The sequence below is a fragment of the Drosophila tropicalis genome, unplaced genomic scaffold (genome assembly GCF_018151085.1).
Source record: "Drosophila tropicalis isolate 14030-0801.00 unplaced genomic scaffold, ASM1815108v1 contig_443, whole genome shotgun sequence".
Classification (NCBI taxonomy): domain Eukaryota; kingdom Metazoa; phylum Arthropoda; class Insecta; order Diptera; family Drosophilidae; genus Drosophila; species Drosophila tropicalis.
In genome coordinates this window covers 4,709,041-4,731,882 of record NW_027172907.1, presented here as the reverse complement: position 1 = coordinate 4,731,882, position 22,842 = coordinate 4,709,041, and the positions used below count along the sequence as shown (strand labels likewise).

Here is a 22,842-nt window from a genome sequence, read left to right as displayed (position 1 = left end):
CCTGTTCTCGTTTTTTAAGTGTCGAAATTGAAATTGATATTCGCTTTTAAATTAAAATTATCAGCTCAAAAGTTTTTTATTTCAATAATAATAATTTTAATTGAAGTTATTCCTCTAAGGCATGAGTGGAATAAACTTTTAGGCTCTTAATAATTAGCTCTTGTTCCTTCCAAACAGGTGGTCTTTCTTGTACTTGTAAATTAACGGTGTAATCGTTAAAGTCAAAATAGTTTTCACTATTTTGTGTATCCTTATTCATGTTCTGATGTACAAAATAGTTGTTACCACCAAAAGTGATTCCCAAAGTGAAGAAGAACTAAACATAAAAAAAAAAGAAAAAACAACTATATGTATTAAAATTTAACGACTTATCCTTTATATGTATATTCCCACCTCATGCTCTTGAAGCTTGGCCAAAATGTGTTTCTCTCTTATGGTTCCAAATGTTTTGCCATTTATCTTATAGATAATACGATCTGAATGCCATATTACCGTATAGTTATGCATTTTCTGACCATAATGTTGGTTAGACATTTTCTCTACGGTTTTCTCATTTTCATTTTTATCAAACTTAACTCCACCATAGAGACATTTACCGCCTATATGAGTATTTGCAGTAGAAATCAGCTCTTCATTACCTCGCGCATAGGCCAAACGAATAGCCACGTTTCCATCGTACTTCGATGTTAGATCCATAACTGAAAGATCATTCTATATACATTTCTTTATATGTATGTATGTAGCTTCATTGGATACTCACTTGGCATTAAAAAATCTCCAATCGGCATTTTCGCACGTATTTCTATTCTTCCGTTTTGAAAACTAAATGTATTATTCGTATGCAATTTGATTGCCTTAAATCCTCTACTTCTATATTCACGGGCGAAATTACTGTCCAATTTTGTTTTTTTCGGTTTTGATAGTGTACATAGAAGTACTTCTTTTCCATTATTCTCATTATGTTTCTCGATTCGCAAATGCAAACGTTTGTTCTTAATATGAGCAACAGATGTATCATTTTTATATTCCACTAATTCCGTTTCCGGAATACATTTATGTGGTGTCCAGATAGTATAGTCAATGTTATTCATAAAATTTGCATCGAATATCAATTCACCACTACATTTTGGCCCATGATTATCATTGTTTTTCGACATTTTTGTTTCGGTTGGTATACAAATTTTAGTTGGATTATCAATCGGTTGACTTAGCTTAGTGCATATCGACGAGCGAACGATTGATTTCCTAGGATTATTTCGATTTACACTTTTAATAATAATCGAATCAGAATTTTGGGTCTTCATGGCTATATCATAGGTTTTGCTATATATTTTATTATTGGCTGCATTCATCAATATAAAGAGACGCATATTATTCTCATTCAAATCGGTATTTAGTTGATCTTGCATTACCCAGGGATGACTTAACGTTGAATTGAAAGCGTATACATATTTGCCGGGGCATTTATTATTCATCTCAGCATAAAATAAAACTGATTTGATGGTATTATCCTCTGCATAACACACAAATAGTAATAATAATAATAACAATTCTCTCGGTTGCCAAACTCACCAAATGAGACCCAAACATTGCTATTGGTGCGATTAACAATTGGTTCTAAGCTTAAGCCAAAACCAATTAAGCTAAGACCAAATATCAGCAAAGTATTAGTCCACATTGTCCGCGTTAAATGATTCTTTGTCTTTAAGATGATAATAATACGTCTTATTGTTTTTAGGAGTTGAAGTTTTAAATTCACATCAATAAGGCTTAATTGCACATTACAGATTATTTGTCTCTCTTTTTTTAAATCAATGAATATATATACTTATAACAACCTCCCAAACTCAAAGCTGACAAAAGACTATAGAAGTCTGAGCTATAGACAAACGAAGAGAGCCTTTTATCGGTTACTGATCTTGATGCAAATTAATCATTTGCACTGACTTTAAAATACTCTACAAAATAAAAGAAACTTGCTCCCAAAAGTATGCAATAGGCTCTTTACTCTTATTAGCTTATGATTCGATGTTTATTGTTTATTCACAGGACATTTTAAAGTTTCAAAAAGCAAATGCTTATTCCCAACTTTAGTGCACAAATTTCCATTTCACTTGCCACTGAATTCAAAATTGATCTCAATTAGAGGAAATCTCTATGGGAGATATCCCTATATGTATATATTTATAGCTTTCGTTTTTGGAAATTAAGTTTTGAAGAAGAGAAATTGAATTTCGGGGAATTCTTGAGTTAATCGAAACAATTTCTAGATGTTGGGGATCAATAAAAAGTTCATTATTGCCGCTTAAGCTCTTATCTCCTTTTGCGAAAAAAAAAAAACAACAAAACGGTCGGACTTCCAATTTGTGCTTGGCTCAAATCAGTAAAACGTTCCTCGTTGCCTAGTCTAGATGTCTTCTTTTGTGTTCTCATCACAAATATAAAAGAAAGACTATTTAATTTCATTCATCTCAAGACTTAACAATAATGAAATTTTGCATCTTTTGGCTTTTGGCATTACTAATGGCTATAATAAATGGCCATAATGCATTGCAAATTGGCTTCCCAAATGTAACTCTTACAGATACATCAATTTCATTATCATTGGCAGGTATTTATAGTTCCAGTCTTTGTTTTTATATAAATAAACTACGAATTATTTTTCTTTGTAGAATGTGAAGGTTTAAAATTCCAAAGTGCTTGCTTTTTCATTGAGTTGGAAAAGAATTGTATTGGCGATTTTGTGCAGGCTGTAAAATCTTCTTTGAATGATTCTATATGGACGGCTCAATATAATTTGACCACGAAATTACAACCAAATGTTCAATTTCGTATATCCACTCTAATTGAATCAAATGGAAATATTAAGGGTAAAATAAGTGAAAGAATATTAACCCGAATATCCAAATATATAATTGTTAAACATGGCGTACTGCAAAAAGTAATGCCTGATTCTTCATCATCATCACCATATAATAATAAAATTATAGAGAAATGTATTAAAGAAAATGCTATAAGTATCAAATGCAATGCAATTGAAACCGTCTTGGCCAATGGAAGAAATCCAAAATCTATCAATGAAATGATATTCGATGCAACATTCCTTAATAATTATAAACTAGACGAATACTGGTCACATGAATCGCGCTCTTTGTGTAGTTTACCGACCAATGAGATGGTTGCCTTTGGCAGGCATAAAAATAATACATATTTAAGTGACAATAAACTACATTTAAAGGCGACTGTAACAGACACAAGCGAGGAATTTAATGCTGACAATTGCACAAGTCGTGAGACAACTCCAGACAAATTGAAAAAAGAATGTGGACCAATTCGCCTGTCTTTATGGACTCCTGTGGCCCCAGCACAAAGTAGCAAAATCTATACGAAATTCGCATTTAAATATGGTCGCATTGAATTCCGAGCACAAATGGCCTATGGCGATTGGTTATATCCTTGTAAGTAAACTAAAAATCGAATAAAAAATATGTATAAAAAAAAACTCTTTTTCTTAGATATTCTACTTCAACCGTCTGACACATATGTTGAGGATTTGTATGCAAGTCAAATACGTCTTGCTTATACCCATGGGAATGAGAATCTTTTTACTAAAAATGATAAGCAATTGAATAACAAAGTCCTTTTTGGTGGTGTCCTCAATTGGGATAAAGGCATAGCCAAGCATACACACACTAGTCGTATGTCCAAACAATCATATGCCAATGGTTTTAATAACTTCACTGTGATTTGGCATCCAGATAGAATAATATATAAAGTAAATGGTAATGAATATGGCCATATAACCGATACAAAGGCATTGAAAGCGTTTCAAAAACCCGTGAGTTTAGCTAACAAATGTTTTTGAAACGAATACAATTAAAAATATTAATTCTTTTTGCAGTGTTTCATTGTTCTGGGCTTGACTGTTCATGGTATTGCCAATTTTCCAGATGATATAAAAGAGCAACAGAAACCATTTGAATCGAATTCTCAACAACCAACTTTCGACTTTGCAGCTAAATTAAAAGATTTCAAATGGCGTAGTCCCAAATTGGTGATCGAATATATACGTGTCTATGCAACATATAATAAGGAAAATTAAATGAACAAAATATATATATAGATATAATTAATAATAAATCCATTTTATTTCTTTTTTTTTAGTTTAAATTTATTTAAAGTACTTTAGAAAGTCTTTCCGTTATTTTTTTTGGAACCATTGTTACGTGAACTTTGTGTGGATTTCTTTTTACGCTTATCCGATGACCAATCGACATCGTCTTCATCATCTGTGCCACCAGCGCCGGCATGATGACCACCGCCACCACCACGATCACCGCCCGAATGCATATATGTGGATGAGGAACTGGAACTGGCACTTGTGCCCTCTTTGGTAGCCAAACGGCGTGAGGCAATTCTCGATGAGATTCTGCCCATACCCATACATTTTTCTAGATGCGGTGCAAAACGGGCAGCCGCCACAAGTCTATCACAGTTGGGGCAAGTGCAATCCATTGGTTTTTTGGCCGTTGATATGCCAAATATATCCAAATTGGGCATTTCACAAATACGATATGCCGACTCCTCGGCAAGGCCATCCAAGGCGGCTAAATTGCCAGTCTTACGCAGATGATGTGTCTCAATGAATATGCCGGCTGTGGCATCATCGATCAGTGTTCTATATAAATAATTAACAGCCTCATCCAGATTATTGGGATCCTTAAGTAGGGCACGAAAATTGCTAATTATCCTGTTGGTTGTTTTTGCTGCTCCAGATCCCGTTCCGGTTCCTGGTATTGTTGTCTGGCCCTGTCCCTGATTGTTAGACATTGTTGTTGTTGTTGTCGTTGCTGCTGCTGTCGACATGCCGCCCAAAGTGGCTTGAGCATTTGAATTCGTTGACATGCCACAATTTGTTAAGTTTTATAAAATTATTCGTTTATTATTTTCCCTTTTGATTATTTCCTTTTATTCAGGTGACAGTCAAAGAAAATACTGAAATATTATTTTGGGGTATTCATTGATTTGCATTTGGTATTCTTGCCATACATGGTCACACTAAAACATGGCCGACTCAATTTTCGTTCTTCTTCAATTAAATAAACAGATTTCTAGGTAATAAACGATTAGCGTGGATATGCTGCTGAATAATAAATCTCATGTATATAAACATTTAGTGGACAGACTTTATGATAAATGCCAAAAAATACAAACGGAAAATGAGCGTTGTGTGATGAGGTAACGGTTAGTAATTCAAATATCTTGAAATTTGATGGTAAACGCATGTATTTTTGTTTTTCTTAAACCAAAACAGAGTCAATGGCATTAAAAAAATGTTAAGGCGTCGCAATAATGATATAGAATTACTCAAAAGACGGCTAGACGAGCATGGTGATCAATGGCGCAAAGTTCCAGTAGCGGTTCCACTGCCCAAAGGTAAGACAGAACAGAAAACCCGTGGGCCAAAACCCAAAAAAACTAAGACAAGTACGGAGGATAACAGCAATAGTAATGGCGGAGTGGAAGAAGCCAGTAGTATCACAGCCCATATTCCATCAACGACAGGACCAGGTGCAGTATCTACAGTTCGTAGACCAAGAAAACAAAGAGTAAAAAAGGCACAATTGCCTACAAAACAAACTCAACAGCAGCAGCAACAACAAAAATGACAAAATTTCTAGTTAAGTGACTCATTAGTTAAATATAATTGTAAGCTTATGTGTAGATATATATATTTTTTATCATTTATGAACTAAAACAAAGAAATTCAACGAGGAATAAGCTGGACTCTGTCTCTATATTATTCTACTCTGCCTGCCTGAGACGCGCCAAACGCTGTGTGAGTTCATCCTGCTCCTGTGACACAGCCGTTGATGCACCAATTGTTTGACTTTGCACACCGCTGGGTAATTCCATATTGAGTTCCAAGCCAGCTTCGTCGGCCACTTGTTGCAATAGATTATCGACATCGCCTTGTGGCACTGATGTTGTAACCGTATCGGACATTGTGCCCTCCATAACGGAGCTTTGCACATCCAAATCTTCAAATTGAGACTCAAATTTCTCCATCAGCGACGAAATCTTTTCCAAATTCATGCCCTTCATAGCAGCATCCATGGCTTTGACCACTCCGGCCATAGATCCGGTGACCTTGCGTGTTGTCAGCGCTGATTGGACACGACTGGCCACTGCATCCACCCGGGCACTCATCCGTAAATAGTTGACAGCCTGATTCTTTTGTCGTATGGCATTCTCTGCATGAATACGAGCCACATCCATATTACCCTTCTGTATTGCCTTTTTGGCCTTGGCCTTTTCTAGTTTCTCTTCTTTCTCGCATTTCTTGGAATTGCGTTCCAACTCCTTGACAGCAAATTTTAGATTGAAAAGATGTTCTAAACAGACAGACGAGACGAAATATAGCGAGAGGGAGGGCGGTAGACATGGGTGTTATTTTTTTTTTGTGTTTAAGGCGTCATTGCTTTGTTTTGCCATTATGATTCTTTGATTTACTTACTTTCCATTGAAGATGTAGACATGTCGTTACCCAGTTTGAGGCCTTTACAAAAAACAAATGAAGTGTAAATGTGTTTTTGGCAGTGAGTTTGAATCCGACAACTGCAATTTAGCTAAGATTCTGGTAAATTTTGGGTTTTTCTATCAGCCACAGCAGCCTATGATTCACTTAAAAGTTTCCACCAGTGTTGTTTAAGTCTTAAAGTTTACAGCAGTAAACAGTGTGTTGGTTAGGTATGTTAGTTAGCATAACTTTCCACTGTTCACAACAGAGGGCGCTCTTTGCCGCCAAAAAGGGGAGAATGGGGGAATTTAAAAATATTGAGCACAACAATAATATTCAAATTAAAACTCTTTTTATTTAGACTCCATTTGAAGTCAGATATAATAATAATAATATTTAATATTTAACGTCTGTAAATTTAAAATTCAATGGCAAAACTGGCATATTTACCCATTGACATTTAAATGCATTTTCTGTTGAATAATTGTACTCAATATAAAAATTTCTAACCAAATTGGCCACAGTTAATTCCATTTCCATTTCAACAATACGCTTGCCGGCACACATACGTGGACCAAAACCAAATGGTAAATAGATGAAAGGACTCAAACCTTTGGCTATAAGAGATTTCGTATAGTCATCTTCTTGGCGGCGCAGCCAGCGTTCAGGTAAAAATTCCTTGGCCCGTGGATAGTAACATTCTTCGGTTAGAAGCAAATTTGAGTTCATCATGATTCTTGTGCCTTTTGGTATACGATAACCTTCGAGTACCACATCCGCTCCAGTTGCTCGCAAATTACCAAACGTAATGGGATACAGACGTAACGACTCCTTGATACAGGCTCGTAAGTATGGCAACGATTTCATATCGTCCAAAGTAAATTGTTGATCCGGGTGCGATAGTTTTGCCAATATCTCATCACGAAGTTTCTGCTGTTTTTCTGGATTTTTAGCCAAATTGAATAGCAATCCAACAATAGCCGAACTTGTTGTATCTACGCCACCCATTAACATATCCATGGCCATGACAATGGCAAATTTATGATCAATTTTCAATAATTGTTCCAGCATACTTGAATGACTCCTTTGTGTATCCTTGGGAGTATTCTCTATTCGTTTTATGGCCTCATTCACATACATTGAACAGATATCAAATATTTCGTCCATGACCTGACTGAAACGACTATATGTTGGTGTCGATATATACTTATATAACGATGGCTTCATGCCCAGCTCAAAAAAGGATTGCATGAATATTCTGATATTATCGAATAGTTTTTTAGCATCCGGCGATCCGTCAGCATTTCGTATAAGACCCATATCTGAATCGAGGACAATTGTGGCCACAGATTCAAATGTCAGATGATTGATATTATTGTGAAAAGTCCCGGGAACTTCAAGTGATATGGGATCACGTATTTTGCGAATATTATCAATGAATTGTTGATTCACACGCTGCAATGGTTCCAGATACAATACAGTATTCCTATGTTGCATTAAAATTGGATTCACAGCAGTGCGTAGACGAGCCCATTGTTCACCGCTGTTTGGGAAAATGTTGAAATGTATGATACTGGGTTGTTTTTTGTTCCTTTAGCATTCAACTTACTTATCCATAAGACCCATGCAATCTTTAAAGAAGCCATCTTTACGTTTCGCACGATAATGTAGCACAGGATCGGCCCCAGTTCGCACTGGCCACTGTCCTTCGGTACGAAAGATTTTCTGAAAACTATCAATACTAAAGGTCACCACATTCGAGGGCATACCAAAAACGCCAGGCAGTAGGAATATATCACCATATAATTGACGATAATGCAACATCAATTCAAACAGATCCAAATGATAGTATTCTCCATTCTTTTGAAAACCTCGCCACATTTGCCAACGACTTGGTCCGGGTAGTTCTTTAAAATCACGACCATCTCTCCATTCCATTTGCATTTGTTTTGCATATTGGACGCTCTTATCGTTCAAATTGTTGACCTTGACATTGATATTGGTAGCAGCTATGGTGGAACGGGCTCTACTTTGTACCCAAATGCTTTGTTTTGCCACACGAAATAACATTTTCATACGTAGAATTCGTGGATATCCAAAGAGTATACTGACCAATTTGATATATTTGTCTGTCTGTTGGTTGAGATAATTTATAAACAACTTGGGCAAGCTTTGCACTCGAAAAAGCGTTTTTTCACAATAAATTGTAAACAATTAAGCTTTTAACGTTATCATCTGTTTCAAAGTGTTTCCGAAAGCTTGTGTTTTTAAACTGTTAATGATCTTGGAATTCATATATATACATAACATATGCTCTGATTATAAAATTAATTGAAAGCTTTTTGAGCTTTTTTTTTGCCGAGAGACATGGAAAATTGTTGAAAAAATATTATTAAAAATATATATACCCACTGTTTGTCGAATTCTTTGGGGAAAGAAACATATATACACATTACGAAATTTCCATTTATTTTCAATTTCACCCTCAAAAATCAACGATTTCAGCACCCAAAATCTACATATGTATATCATTTAAAAGTATAAGTCATGATTAATTTTAAACTTTGCATTTAATTAAAAAACTGTTTGGAATTTTTAACGTTTGAGCTACTTTGAAAATTAACCTAATATCTGAATCTATCAATCAATATACAATCTATCAATTTGAGCCTCTTTAATTATAAATGTAACTAACGCAAAGTTTCTTTGTATTCAATGTATTTAAGAAATAACAATGAACAAATGTTAAAAATATATAAATGCTAAAAATACTCAATTTTTGTTTTCTCTTTTATCGACTTTGTTTAAAATTGGGTAAAACTATAATTAAGTATTGTAACTTATTTTCGGTTTTGCATTTTAACAAATATAAGCACTAAAATAAAAAAGCCAAAGACATACACATATTTCTTTGCATTCAAGTGACTTTGTAGATTGTTCTTTATTGGTGTTTGACTTGCATATGAAAAGGCAAGTTTTTGGTTTTGTCGTTTTTGCTTTTGTTGTATTCTATTTACATTTTATGAGACCCTCTATATGCATAGTACCTACCATGCGATCCATTTACCGCTTATTCATAGCTGGTCTATCAATAATATATGAGTCTCAAAACGATTGCATCTCGCCTAGTGAGAGAGAAAGGCCACAAAAGCAAAAAAAAAACAGAAAGAAAAATAAGGGAAAAGGGGGCAAATGTGCATTTTATGTGCATTTCAAAAACAATAAAGCAAAACAAAAGGCCAAATTGGTCAAATATACATACATAAGTGCACAAACAAACAAACAAACAAACAAACACAGGAATGAATGAACTAGAAGGCACACACACACACACACACACGCAAAATGGTTCAAAATGGAGGGCATAAACAATAGAAAGCCCTAGGATCCTATTGTTTTGACAAACTTTTCCTCTGTTATGTATCTGTTTCCACTATATGTACATATAGCCATACATACACATATGTATGTATGTATGTATGTATGTATGTTTATTGTATATCGCAGTTGACCACCAGAATGTATTATGTACATATTAAGGCATGATAACAACGTTTCGCTTTTAAATTATGACTCTCAATTAAGCATAATGCATTCAGAAGTGGCCAAATTTTTGTGTACCCCAACAATTCAAGTTTTCTATCCTATAAATTGCCCACAAATTACACAATTGACCGCCAAAAACTTTTGGCCCCCCAAAAAATTAACTTTGACTCTTAGCAGAGTCATCTTCTGTACATGCTATTTTTTCTTCTTCTTCTTCTTTCTCTCTTTTGGAATATGAAAAGTTTTTCACATAAATTTCGTAAATTATTATAAATATTGTTTGGCCTAAGTTTCGACCATAGATGGGGAGGAAACAACAACACAAATTATACGCATCGTCATGTGACAAAGAGCACCAAAAATAGCCATCTAAAAATATATTATTGCAAAAAGCATTTCCAACAATTGAGACTTCAAAAGAAGTTCTTAAGTCCTTGCAACTTTCGACTGGCAAATAAGAACTTCTTAGTCATTTTACTCACAGTTAAGTTTAATTTAAAACTATTAGTAAAATCGATTTCTCTGACATTAACGAAAATTGCAAACGAGTTTTTTGGTGAAATTTATTATTATTATTTTTTTTTTTTTTGTTACATTTGCACACTTAAAACAAAAGCCAAGTGGAAGTGTGATATCTACAAAGCGAAGACAAACAGAAGTTCATTTTGCCTACCATCTCATTCATTTTTATGCTCTTTATCACGCGCCAAAGTTAACGCGCCACGTAACATTTCTTGCATTTCGGCCCCTCAATTTGTCCACAGACTAGACCGAACTTAACCGACACTACGACCAAGCTCTAACCTAACCCCAAGACCCATTCTCTCTACCAGTTACCAGCCAGGCAATCCAGACGACAGTCAGCCAAAGGCAACGAAAAGATTAAATCAGCGTAAAGTGCAAACACTGTGTCAAGTGTAGGTAGCCGACCGGCGAGGCATCTCAGACACGGCTAAAGACACACGCCACCAGGGCCATTGATATACCCTAGAAGACAACTACTATGCTATGCTACTATGCTAAAAAAGGGAATGGCAGAGAGGTCTGGTGGAGTAAGTTTGGACAGCGATAGGGAAGGAAAAAAAAAAAAAAACCAGAAGAGAAATAGAAGTAAAAGAAGAAAAAAAAAAAACCGGATAAATGTCAATCAATTTAACTGGCAATGTGATATGAAGGCGATAGTGGAATAGGTAAAGTAAAGTGAACTTGCTGTTTTCTATTATATGTATGTACATTCCCTTCTTTCCCTTCCGTTCTTTGTTGGAGAGAAAGAAGTTCTAATAGAATTAGTCAGTTACTTATAAAGGCAAACATTTCCAATAGATATAATATGTATTGCTTCAACGATCTAACTCCTTTCTTAACTATACATAATTCTAGTTAAATTTTTATATAAACTATTTTCTTTCGATTAGTATAATGAAAGTGCATCAATTTTTGGAGCATTTGAAAATTTCATATCTTTACTTTCAAGTTAAAATATTGTCTTTAAATCTGCATTAAAATTTCGATAACTAAATTCCTTGTTAATTTTCGCAAATAGTTATGAAGTTTTTGTAAAATTTTGATGAATAAAATCTATAGAAAATTTAAAAATGTTTCAACACAACATGATATAAAATCATTTTAGTGAAATTTTGATGATTTCCAAATCCCAAAAACCACTTTAAGTTGGTCAGAATCGTTGTCATGATGGTGATGGGCTGTCAGAAAAGTATGGCTTTAAATTCGATTTGGAATATTTGATGACACATGGATTTGATTTGCGACCGCATTATGAGATTTTCGATGGGGCTAAACATCGAACAAAAGGGCGTGGCTGGGGCATAAGACCGAAATATGTATATTTGTACATAGGAGAGGACTCCTACCTCGTTCTCTCACCTCTCTTCATGTCGTTCTGCTAATTCGTCTTCTGTTTGTAATTACCAAACAAAATGTCTGGCCGACTTCCTCTCGGTGTGGCTCTTGTTGTTCTGCTCCTCTATGTCCGGGCCGGTCGGCAGGGAGGACAGTCCGTCCGTCTGGCGGCCTGTTGTTAATGTGTCTTAAATTGTTGCCTCATACAAAAAAATGTTGTAGCAATTTTTGTTAATTTTCTTTACATCAGTTTTGCATTGCATTTGTTTTTGTGTCTTAATTTCTTTCTTTCATTCTCTCTCGCTTTGGCGGTTGTTTTCCTGTCTGTTTGCAGACATTTAGCAAGTTTCTGTTTTGCTGTTGCTGTTGCTGTTGCAGTTGCTGTTTCTGATATGCAACTTAATTACAGTTTATTTGCTTTTGCCCGCTGGTGCATTGTGTAAATAAAAACTGTAATAATTAATGTTTGCATGGTGTTTTTATTTCCCTCTTTTATTTTGTGTTTATTTTCTCTGTGTGTGTGTGTGTGTTTTTTTTTTTTTTTTGCATTCTAGTATTTATTTATTTATTTAGTTTTGCATAGTCTACTTAGTGGGGGCTTTATGCCGGATGGGAATGCAACATTCATTGGCAGCCTAGCGGAGGATGCAAACTAACCAAACATGGTTAAATTAGAGAAACAAAGCGAGACAGACAGAGAGAGAGAGAGAGTCTGAAAGTCATTTAGGCACATTCATTGTGTATTTGTATGTGAATTTATTTGAAAACGATAAAATCGCAATAATTATTCCAGCAGGCCTGGACATGAAGATGCCCACAAAGAGACAATAAACAAAAGTATCAACTGATTTTTTTGTAGAAAATACATTTTTACCCATTTTCTAGAAATATTTTATTGCTAAGGGCAGCAAAGGAATCGTTTAGAAAATCTTTAAAAAACCTAGAAAGTTTTTTCTTAAGACAAATTTGGTTGGTTAATGTCCCAAAAACATTTAATGATTTTCCAAAAGTTTTGATTTTATCTTTTTAAAAGGAAACCCTAAAGGTATAGTTCTATTAAAGATTCTGATAATATAGTAAAATAGAAACGAAATAAGAAAATTGACCTTAAATAAAAATTAGGCAATCGGCTTCACAAAATTGCATTTTAAAAAAATATATGTATATAATTTTATTTGAAGAAAAAATTTTCAATAATCAATTTGAGAGGCATTTTGTGACATTGCATTTGAGCATTAGAATTAATAAATTCCTATTTGAATATGTATATGTTTGGTTTTTGGGCCGTGTGCGTGTACATTTATATTTGTGTTTGTTCTTCAGTTTCTTTTTGCCATCAGTCGACATTTTTGCCATAGTAACCAAATTTAAGGCGTAATTGTTCATATACTAAAAATATTATAATCGTATTTGGTACCAAACGTAACAGAGATGGTACCATACCACGAAATAGTCCCCGTATACCAAAACGCATCATATAGTTAAATTCTTCAAATGTGTTTTTAAAGTATCCGCTTTTGGCATTCATTTTCAAGGTTTTAAGCACTTCAATTGGTTGCAAAATCGGAGCACAGATACACGCAGCAGTTGTCGAGCTCATCAAATGTATAATTTTGTTATCATGGTCCATATTGAAGTATTTCATATAATGAAGTTTGGCCTATTAAGCGAGAGATGAAAGTGATGTGATCACAAATGGAAGTAATAGCACTTAGCTGGCTGTAACCAACCTGATCATAGACTGCATTTTGACCAATGGTTAATAAGGCTGCACGTATACACGATAAGGCCCAACCATTATATAGACTATGGCAACCCTCTTCTCGATAAATCCGGTATAGACCGTCAAATACATTTTGATAATTTAGTCGGCTTTCTTTGGGCAAGGCACGATCCACATGCATTCTAGTATTGACCACTTCAGTGGGTACGCCCACACAACCAGCTAATGGACCCGCAATGCTGGCCACAAATACTCGATGTATGAAATTATATTCATCCACATAATGTTGTTTGCCCAATTCATAGATATGAAATCGTAACGCCGTATATGTCAATTGACGTAAAAGTTGAGCACTCAAACCATCGTAGAGTGAAAGAATTCCTGTGTAGACAATATATAAATAAAGGGACTACAGGGAGGACTAAAAGGAAAGGGACTTCACTCATTACCATCGTTCTTAATTGCCGTTTTCATCATTTCTATCATGGACTTATCTTTTCGTATAACCATCATTCGTGTCTCGATCAAATCAAATGGCGAGGTAAAAAATTGTGTTACTGCCCCTGATATACCGCCACACCACCAACGTGGATAGATTCTAGGGAATTGGACATTTTTAATTGTGTATTCAACAACTGCATATATAGAATTTGGCTTACCTTTGCTCATTATGTGATAAGCGATAGCATTCAACTTGATCCGCCAGTTTGTGGCTGTTGCTTAATGTTCTCTCTGTGGAATATGATAAATTAACCCAACAAGCATTTCGAAATGTTCAAAAGCAAAACTATAACAAAATTTTCTATTTTGACTCAAATTTCTCTGTTCTCTATGTTCCTCTCTTTGTCACTCTTTTTGCTTTGCTCCATAGATCTCTCCGAGTGTAGTTTGAGCTGCTTCCGGCCATTAGGACGCGCACTCAAGTGCGTTGTCTAATTGCTGGTTCTGGGTCCTAGTTCCCTGATACGACAGTTGGTACACTGTGTTACTGGTCTTGGTCCTCTTTTTGGGTCCAAGTTCGAACTAATTGAGCTCTATCTTTCTCTCTCTCTCGCACAAGATTCGTTACCTGTAGTTTTCGGGTAACTTTTCCCTTTGCTTTCATGGGCTAGGGGCTGCTCCAGGTGTTGCAATCGCAATTACAAAAACCCTTTCGAGTAATTTGGCATAGTTTTTGGTGGCTTTACAAGTGCAGACAGGCAGACAGGTAGACAGAAGTCTGCTGAAGTTTTAAGTGTGCTTGCTAACACGGTTGTCAAAGCATTATCTCCAGCCATTAGGCATGCGAAATGTGTATGCAATTGAAATTTTCAAAAGTTCCAACTACTAGTTGGGTAACTGCAGCCCCAGCCCCACCATCCCGTCTCCCCTCGAGCCATCCAACTGACTCACTCAATCTTTATATGGCCTTGGCTACCTAGCAGAATCGAGTAAAGTTTGTTTCGCTTCTCTGTGTCGCTTTCTTTCATTTTTGGCATGTTTTGTTGGTATTTGCAAACAAGGTTTTGTTCATGACAAAAGATCAAAATTATTAAATTTGAAAATTGTTCACCATTTAGTTAAATGCAATGAATATTAATTACAAACCTCAAAAGAGAAATAAAATTATAATTCCCTAACTTAGGAATTATGAAGGAGGATCTAGGTGGATCTAGGGCTGTAGACTGGAAAAGTATTTAATGTTTTCAACAAATTTATAAATTTATAACTTTAAATTTGTGTAATAACTGTTTTGAGGTTTATTCTTTCTCACAGGACAAAGCAAATTCCTGGACTGGACTTATTGCTTACTTTGGGGGGCAAAGGATTCCCCCTCCCCAGCCCAGAATCCGCTACTGTGCACAGCTGTGTTATGACATGCTTAATTTTAAAAATGTTTCTGTAATTAAAAATATTTGTAAACTATTATCGAAATGTTTTCCAACAAATAGTACACACACCCACACACACTTGCATATTATATAAGGCAATTATTTATAGCATACTTTGTAGCATAATATATGAGTTCAGCTCATTAAAAAGCGATTTTTAAACACTAATACACACACACACACACACACATAGACACAGCACGCCCACTTTACCACTTTTATTCAGTACAATCAATCAAGCGCTCAATCAATCAATTTGGCATTCCAGTACACGTTGTATATATTTTTTTTATTGCCTTCAATTTCAACGCGCTTGCAATTTGCACAAACAATTTATGATTGAAGTACTAAAAAAAATTGTTTCATAAATTCTCTACATGTACCCACAGTACAGTAATACAATTCTGTAGTAAGTAAGTATGTAACTATGCAGATATCTTTATGTACATACATATATACAAAATAAACTATCACATTTACTACTCCATCGCTGCCAATTGCATTGGCAAATGCGTAAGCAGTTAAATTTTTACCCTACTATCCACTTACATCGTCTTTCTAGTACCCTTGCAGATGGGTATTTTGAAATTCGGTCAGCGGTTTGTAACGCAAAGAAAGGAAAAGTTTTAAGTCATTCCCACGCATACAACTAAAGACAAAATCTTTGTACTTAAACTTTTTATAATCAGAGAGAGAGAGATAAAGTATAAAAATTGGCCCAGGGAAACGATTGTTCAAACAATTGCATTATTTTTACCCAAATAAGAGTATTTGGAATATTCTTAAGTTTTAATCAGATATAATACACAGATCTCATGTGTAAATCTCTGCTGGTTAGATAAAATGGGACAAAGTAAGTTTAGAGAGTTTAAAGGTTATACCTATGTATATATCCAATTCTTTTAGATATTTATTAAAGAAATCGTGATCAATGTTCTATAAGAGTATAGAAATTTGGTTGGCTGCTTTGATATTTTTTCGTGTGGTAAAAGCATTTGTCTGAGAGAGCAGTACAAAAATATATATTATCAGAGTAAACTCAGAGAGCCACTTTAAGATAACTATCAAAATGCCAAGGGGCATAGTTTAAAACAACAATCTGAGATGTGAAAACTGAAAGGTATCTCATATTCGAGATTCTCTCTCAGGCGTCCTTCACGTGCAAGCTGGCATTTATTTATTCACATACTTTTATTTACTTTTCATACTCGTTGGCGTTCCCATTGGTTTGGTTCAGTTTTCGTTTTTGTTTTGTTTTTTATATGCATATATTTTTGCATTTTGTTTTTCATATTTTCATTTTGGCTCCTGCGTTGAGTTTTTCAATTTGCCTGTAAAATGTAAAATAATATATCACGTTTGCAGCTTGAGCAGAACATTCGCAGCGCCATCTCAGACTCAGCCTCAGTCTCAGTCTCAATCTTAGTGTCTGTTGCTTTTGCTGTCTCTGCGCTGGTTTGGTACCCATCTTGGTACTTCTCTATGGCAAATTTACTTTTGAAAATTTAATGCTCAGTGGGTTGGATGGTTGAAAAGTTTTTCTTTTTCTTTCTTGTCGTTTTTGTGTGTGTGTGTGTGTGCTTTTTTCTTCTGTTTTGTTTTATTTGTATTTTTATTTTCATCCCAAATAACACGTCAATTTGATATGCCTGTGCATCGACAAGTTATTTGTTTGCTGTTTGTTGTTGGTTGTTTGTGTGTGTGTGTGTGTTATGCGATTTTGTTTTTTATGTTTGCCATACAGTGTGACCTCTGCGTAACGAACATAATTTGTTACCACTTCAGACTTAAATTCGAATAAATATTTACTTTTTTTCTAGTTTTTAACTTTTCAATGCTGAGATAGCGATCTATTAAAGGAACATGGAGAACGCAAATCGAAGGAAGTTTTTTTTATGTTTCTTAAACAAAATAAGGGAAGTTATAGTTAACTCTTTGTGTGATGAAAGTACTTGTTACTTTTGATTTGTTTCAGAATAGATCAAGGAATTTATTAGAATTTAATACTAAAGGTACTGATGATGGTCTATAGGAGAATTTTCTTTGACATTTTCAAAATCTGGTTTGCAAAATTAAAAAAAAAAAAGAACAATGTGTCATATTGTTGTAAATTTCGAAGTTTTACTGTAATGCGTTGGGGTTGTGATGTGTTTGTTTGCAAGTATCTTAGGTTATTAGAAAACTTTGCGGCTTGGCCTATGAGGCTGAGTGAGTGTGTGTGGGTGCGTGTGTGTCTATGCATGTTTGGTTTGTTATTAGATGTTAGGCATATTGATGGCATTCGGCTAGATGGACTTTTTAGCTTCATATTACTTAATTTATTTGATTAGCGTAAAAAACAGAAAACTTTTCTCTCTTCAAATTTAAAATACTTACATTTTAAACTTTTTATAATTATATAAAGAAAGCTGCATTAAAATTTAAAAGATTAAAAAACGATTATCATGAGAGAAAATGTAAAGCAAAAGTGTACTTAAGTTTGCTCATTTAAGAAATCAAGTATCTATGGGAATTTCGAAATATTATTTTAAAGAATTTGTCTTTTCATTTCATTTGATTCTACGGATATTTATAGATTTAACATGAAGCGTATGCAGCAGTCTTTGTGAATGAAGTTGTAGACAATATCAAGCGAGAATCTTAGTACCACTTTCTTCCATGTCTTTTTTTGGGCTGGGAAAAACTTTCACCAAGTACAACAAACTTCAAACACGGACTTTTGCCAGCCAGAAATAACAACAGCAAAAACAACAGCACCAACAACAATTACACTACAACAACAACAAGAACAGAAACAACACGCTGATTGCAACGCCATGAATGCAACGGCTGGTTGTCGATGCCTGGGCAAAGTAACCACATGTAATGCAGCAAGCACCAGCAGCAGCCACCACCCAACAAAACTTGGCAAAAACTTAACCAGCAAACTAGACCAGATTCAGGCACAACAACAACAACAGCAACAACCACTACTAAAAATCAAAAAAGGAACGAAATAGACGAGTTGAAGGAACAGATGCGAGGAGCAAAAGCAACAATAGAAGGAGCCGAGCAGTAGCAGTAGCCTCCTTTAGCAGAAGAAGTACATCTATTCTTTGTAAGTTTTTCTTGCACATTGCGGCTTGTTGTCTATCTCCTGACCCCCTCCCTTGCCACTTCTTCAGGCATACCCTCTATCTCTTTCATTTCATTCACCATCCTTACCACTTTTTAGCTTCTGCTCTTCATTTGGCCAATTTTTTTTTCTTTTTTTGTTGTGTGTTCGTTTTGAACTTTTTGTTCAAAAATGTTTACGGTGAAAATATCAACATTTGTCGACAGATTGACAGACTAGCAGACAACTGATAGACCGACATATCAAGGATCAGGTGTAAGAGCTTCAACAATAGTTCAAAAGCCAAATGGTCAAACCTGTCACAGAAAGTCATTTAGTTGCATACCCAAAAAACCTACATATATACATATGTATATAGGGGCCAAAGAAAACGAACATGAGAATGCATACATACATATATTGCTCAGCATGATAATGCAAGTTGGCCCAGAGCCAATAAAAGCCAACAGCCAAAACAACAGCCAAATACGAGTGAGTGCTTGTCCTCTCTATGGAGCCATGTGAAAATAGGCAAAAGATTGATAATGCTAAAAAACGAACTTGGCCTGACTCCGGGGGCAACATGTGATGCCATTAAAATAATAATAATAATAATAATAGGAATAATATCAGCCACAGTAATCGTAATAATAATAGCCATAGTCGTAGTAATAAACAAATGCAATACAAACAGTTCTTAAATTTCATAAAGGATAACATGGACCTGGGGGCTAATAACGAATCCAGAATGCTCTTTATTAAACAAAAAATATCCAAAAGATGAGTCTTTGTCATAATGAATACAATATTTAATTATAGTCTGGTCTAGGGCTTTGAATAGGGGAACACTTTGCCCCTAAAAACTATGTAATAGACTGGAAAAGTATTCATTGTTGTCAATGGATCGAAATTCTGGTCTGATTATTGCATAATTAAGGGGGCATGCCATAGCTCTTAATATGCCACTAAATATTTACATATCTTGTTTATCCTATTTATTTCTCTTTTAAAATTCATAATATTATCTTGGTAATTTGGTTAATTTTTAAAATTTCTTCTTCTTTTTATCAAGCTAAATATTTCGAATTAAATATTTTTACTCTCATTTGGAAGAGAACTAACCAAGCAGACTACCTACCATTTATGCCACCTAGTGTATACTCAATTATATGGGACAAGCAACCGCATCGAGGCTCCTGGCTTCTGGCTTGTGACTTAAGTTTTGTTGGGTTATTTAAAGTTCGCAGCGCCATCGCGTTATTAATAAATGCCTCGATGGGGAGCCAAAACTCGAGTCTCGGCTACGGATTCAGACTCTGGGCTTGTGCCTGGCCTGGCTTGGCCTGGTATGGTATGGTATGGTCTGGTCTGGTATGCAACGCTTGATTAGTGCAGCGCCTAAGTTATGGCTAGCCTTCCAGGGGAAAGAGGGGGGGTGGGCGATTGGGGAGAGAGTGATCCAAAACGACAACGACCAACAACAACGAGAATGAGACCAAAGTGAATGGGAATGAGAACGAGGCTTCCTGCAAATTGCTGCGAGTTTTGCTTGGCGCAAAGTTTGGCGCGTTATCGTCAAACTTTAATGGAACTATGTCGTGTCGTGCAGTATGTATGTATGTATGTATGTAGAGGGGCAAACCCCTTCCGACAAAGGGAACGACGGCGGCGTGGTATACAGGAATGGGTTTAAGTTTTGGGATTGGGTTCAACTTCCGTGTTTTGTAGCTGGCAGTAGGGCTGGGTGGTGGGCGGATATTTTTGGGCCCATGGGCTAATTGTTGAGAACCGCACACTTGACAGATTTGTGGACTATGCAACTAGGCGAGGTGGAAATTAAAACAATATGAAATAGTTACAAAAGTGTTGCAACGAACACGATGAAAAGGGAGAACTCTGATAAATTGTGATTAATAGCGTAAAGCGAATTAAATGGCAAATTAATATAAGGGAGGCAAAACCATAGTAATCTATGCAAATTTGTCATCTATTTTACTTTCGACTGACTAAAGAAAAATCATGTGTTTTCTCTTTGCCACAAACTTGGCCAAATTATATTTGCAGTTGCATTTGCATATGTATGTTGTTTATGGCCCATTTTGGGTCATTACGTAAACTTTCTCAAACCAGTCTCAATTAACCTTATTTAATAGAAAACAAAGCCAAATAATGGTGATGACTTTATCGCTTTATATAAAGCCCAAATTGCATTTATCTATGAAACACAATCTTATCTAACGTAATTTCTACACAAAGCTTTAAACCTAAAAAGTAAAACCTAAAATAAATATAAACTTCGCATAAAGCATTGCGTAAGCTAACTAAACTAAACCTAACTCAAACTCAAACTCTAAAACCAAAACGCAATCTAACCTAAAAGCGGGTCAACAGTGCGTATGCGTAACATTTAATAATGCAAATCAATGTGGGCTTTTGTTCATGTTGCTGTTGTTATTGTTGTTAGTTACAGCAACGACGACGACTGCGACTGCAACGACGTCGGCAGCAGCAGCAAAACCGCCTGCATAAACAAACTATGCAAATTATTTTAATGGCAAACAAAATGCAAGCCAAGCGACTAATAACCTGCCAACTCTTGTATGTTCATATGTGTGTGTTTGTGTGTATGTGTGTGTGTGTGTGTGTAGATGCATACGAGTAGGTGGTATAGCAACCACAAGGCAGTCATAAAGTTGCCTCTAAGCATTTATGCAAATATTAATGTGGGAAAGGCGCCTAAGTGTTGACTATCTCTTTCACTCTAACCCATCCATTCACTTACTAACTCCCTCTTACTCTCTCATTGTCTCTTACTCTGTCTAGTCTATTTATGTATGTCTCCAAATGCAAAACGTCATTTCACTAATTTAGTTTCATTGCGTAGCATTATTCTTATTTTTCCACGACTGGGCCTAAAATTGCCTACTTACAAATTCAATTTCCACAATGATTGCAATCACGCTTATGGTGGGGCAGAGGAGAGGAGGAGAGGGAAACATAGACATCCCATAGACTGTGGAGAATTGCTAGGGATGCCAGTGTGATCCATGTATGAAGATAACAATGGCGTCCAACATACGTGCAACATTTACCGTTGTTTACGTGACACCAAATCAAGCGAGAGAAAGAGAGGACGCGCAATACGCGCAATAGCCTTAGCTTCAGAGCTCTAGCATTCATAACTCCCCACCCGACCGCCGCTCAAACCCACCCATCAATTCGACCCACTCTGCATCATCATAGCAGCCTCTCGTTACATACATAAATAGTTCGGTTTCAAATGGCGTCGACCTTCTCACGTCCCGGCATTTAGCGCACAACTTTCGCTTCTGGACATGGGAAGCAGCAGCAGCAACTGCGTCCTTTTCGTTCATCAAGTTTGGCCTAAATTAATGTTCATTAGTCACGTTGCGAGTGTAATCAATTTATAATGTGCTTCCATCAGCCTTCCCAGCAACTGTTTTAGCCTCTGTTTCCGTTCCTACTGTCCGGCTAAGTAAAAGGAGCTGAATCTGCCTGCCTGCGGTTGATGTGTGCTAAATACAGGCAGACGACAAACTGGAAGGAAATGAAAGTGCCAAAGAAGCAATAGAGAGCAGCCAACAGCATCAGCAGCAGCTGGGGGAAAAATAATAAAAAAGTTTGCATAAAATAAAGAGAATTAAACTATAACTTTGCGTTAAAATCTGAGAAACTAAAATTCGGAGAAAATTACGATTTAGTAAAAATTAAGTTTTTTACAGGGAAAATATTGATGACTTTTACAGAAAAGTTGAAAGGTGACATTTCAGGAAAAGCCATCGAAACGGGGTAAAGCCCATCGAGTTTGATCATGTCTTTTTATTTTACTTAAAAAAAAACTATCACAGTGTTAGGAATGGTCAACAAAATCCTTTGATACCTTAATTAAAATCCTTACGAAATATAAGTTCTATGAAAGTTTAATTTCGTCCGAAAAGAGATTCAATGAATTTCATCCTTCAGGTGATAAAATGAAAGCTTGCTACTAGTTGCTGAATACTCTTTTGTCATTTGTTAAAGGGGTTTATTTCTTTTACTATACTTAGTATTTTATTTACATCAACTCCCTTCAATTTACTGCACCTCGTTCCCGAAATGGGCATCTGGTTTGAGCTCCGCTCGACTGCGACTGCTGCTGCTGTTGCTGGCTGATAAGAAAACATTGAAACTTTCACATAGCACCATATACCATACATATATACGTATA

General features: G+C 35.7%; 6 protein-coding genes across 6 annotated transcripts; 1 reads left to right on the top strand and 5 right to left on the bottom strand.

The window, feature by feature from the left end:
* Positions 1 to 44: 44 nt before the first annotated feature.
* LOC137574209 (gram-negative bacteria-binding protein 2-like) lies at positions 45 to 1,850 on the bottom strand. Its single transcript, XM_068286374.1, has 4 exons — positions 1,573 to 1,850; positions 761 to 1,513; positions 394 to 698; positions 45 to 316 (listed from the first exon to the last, which is right to left on the bottom strand). Exons 1-4 carry the CDS (start codon positions 1,676 to 1,678, stop codon positions 107 to 109), a joined length of 1,374 nt encoding a protein of 457 aa, XP_068142475.1. The 5' UTR covers positions 1,679 to 1,850; the 3' UTR covers positions 45 to 106.
* A 2,270-nt stretch (positions 1,851 to 4,120) lies between these two features.
* On the bottom strand, positions 4,121 to 5,011 carry Sgf11 (SAGA associated factor 11kDa). The gene has a single exon (XM_068286224.1). It carries the CDS (start codon positions 4,903 to 4,905, stop codon positions 4,186 to 4,188), a length of 720 nt encoding a protein of 239 aa, XP_068142325.1. The 5' UTR covers positions 4,906 to 5,011; the 3' UTR covers positions 4,121 to 4,185.
* A 45-nt stretch (positions 5,012 to 5,056) lies between these two features.
* On the top strand, positions 5,057 to 5,781 carry LOC137574108 (TCF3 fusion partner homolog). Its single transcript, XM_068286227.1, has 2 exons — positions 5,057 to 5,238; positions 5,315 to 5,781. The coding sequence occupies exons 1-2, from the start codon at positions 5,138 to 5,140 to the stop codon at positions 5,667 to 5,669; spliced, it is 456 nt and encodes a 151-aa protein (XP_068142328.1). The 5' UTR covers positions 5,057 to 5,137; the 3' UTR covers positions 5,670 to 5,781.
* Chmp1 (charged multivesicular body protein 1) lies at positions 5,716 to 6,707 on the bottom strand. The gene is made up of 2 exons (XM_068286226.1): positions 6,518 to 6,707; positions 5,716 to 6,395 (listed from the first exon to the last, which is right to left on the bottom strand). The coding sequence occupies exons 1-2, from the start codon at positions 6,537 to 6,539 to the stop codon at positions 5,806 to 5,808; spliced, it is 612 nt and encodes a 203-aa protein (XP_068142327.1). The 5' UTR covers positions 6,540 to 6,707; the 3' UTR covers positions 5,716 to 5,805.
* A 148-nt stretch (positions 6,708 to 6,855) lies between these two features.
* Positions 6,856 to 8,709, bottom strand: Cyp12c1 (Cytochrome P450 12c1). Its single transcript, XM_068285809.1, has 2 exons — positions 8,130 to 8,709; positions 6,856 to 8,063 (listed from the first exon to the last, which is right to left on the bottom strand). Exons 1-2 carry the CDS (start codon positions 8,594 to 8,596, stop codon positions 6,917 to 6,919), a joined length of 1,614 nt encoding a protein of 537 aa, XP_068141910.1. The 5' UTR covers positions 8,597 to 8,709; the 3' UTR covers positions 6,856 to 6,916.
* A 4,357-nt stretch (positions 8,710 to 13,066) lies between these two features.
* On the bottom strand, positions 13,067 to 14,469 carry LOC137574208 (mitochondrial dicarboxylate carrier). The gene is made up of 4 exons (XM_068286373.1): positions 14,309 to 14,469; positions 14,099 to 14,247; positions 13,657 to 14,030; positions 13,067 to 13,586 (listed from the first exon to the last, which is right to left on the bottom strand). Exons 2-4 carry the CDS (start codon positions 14,160 to 14,162, stop codon positions 13,263 to 13,265), a joined length of 762 nt encoding a protein of 253 aa, XP_068142474.1. The 5' UTR covers positions 14,163 to 14,247; positions 14,309 to 14,469; the 3' UTR covers positions 13,067 to 13,262.
* Positions 14,470 to 22,842: the final 8,373 nt, after the last annotated feature.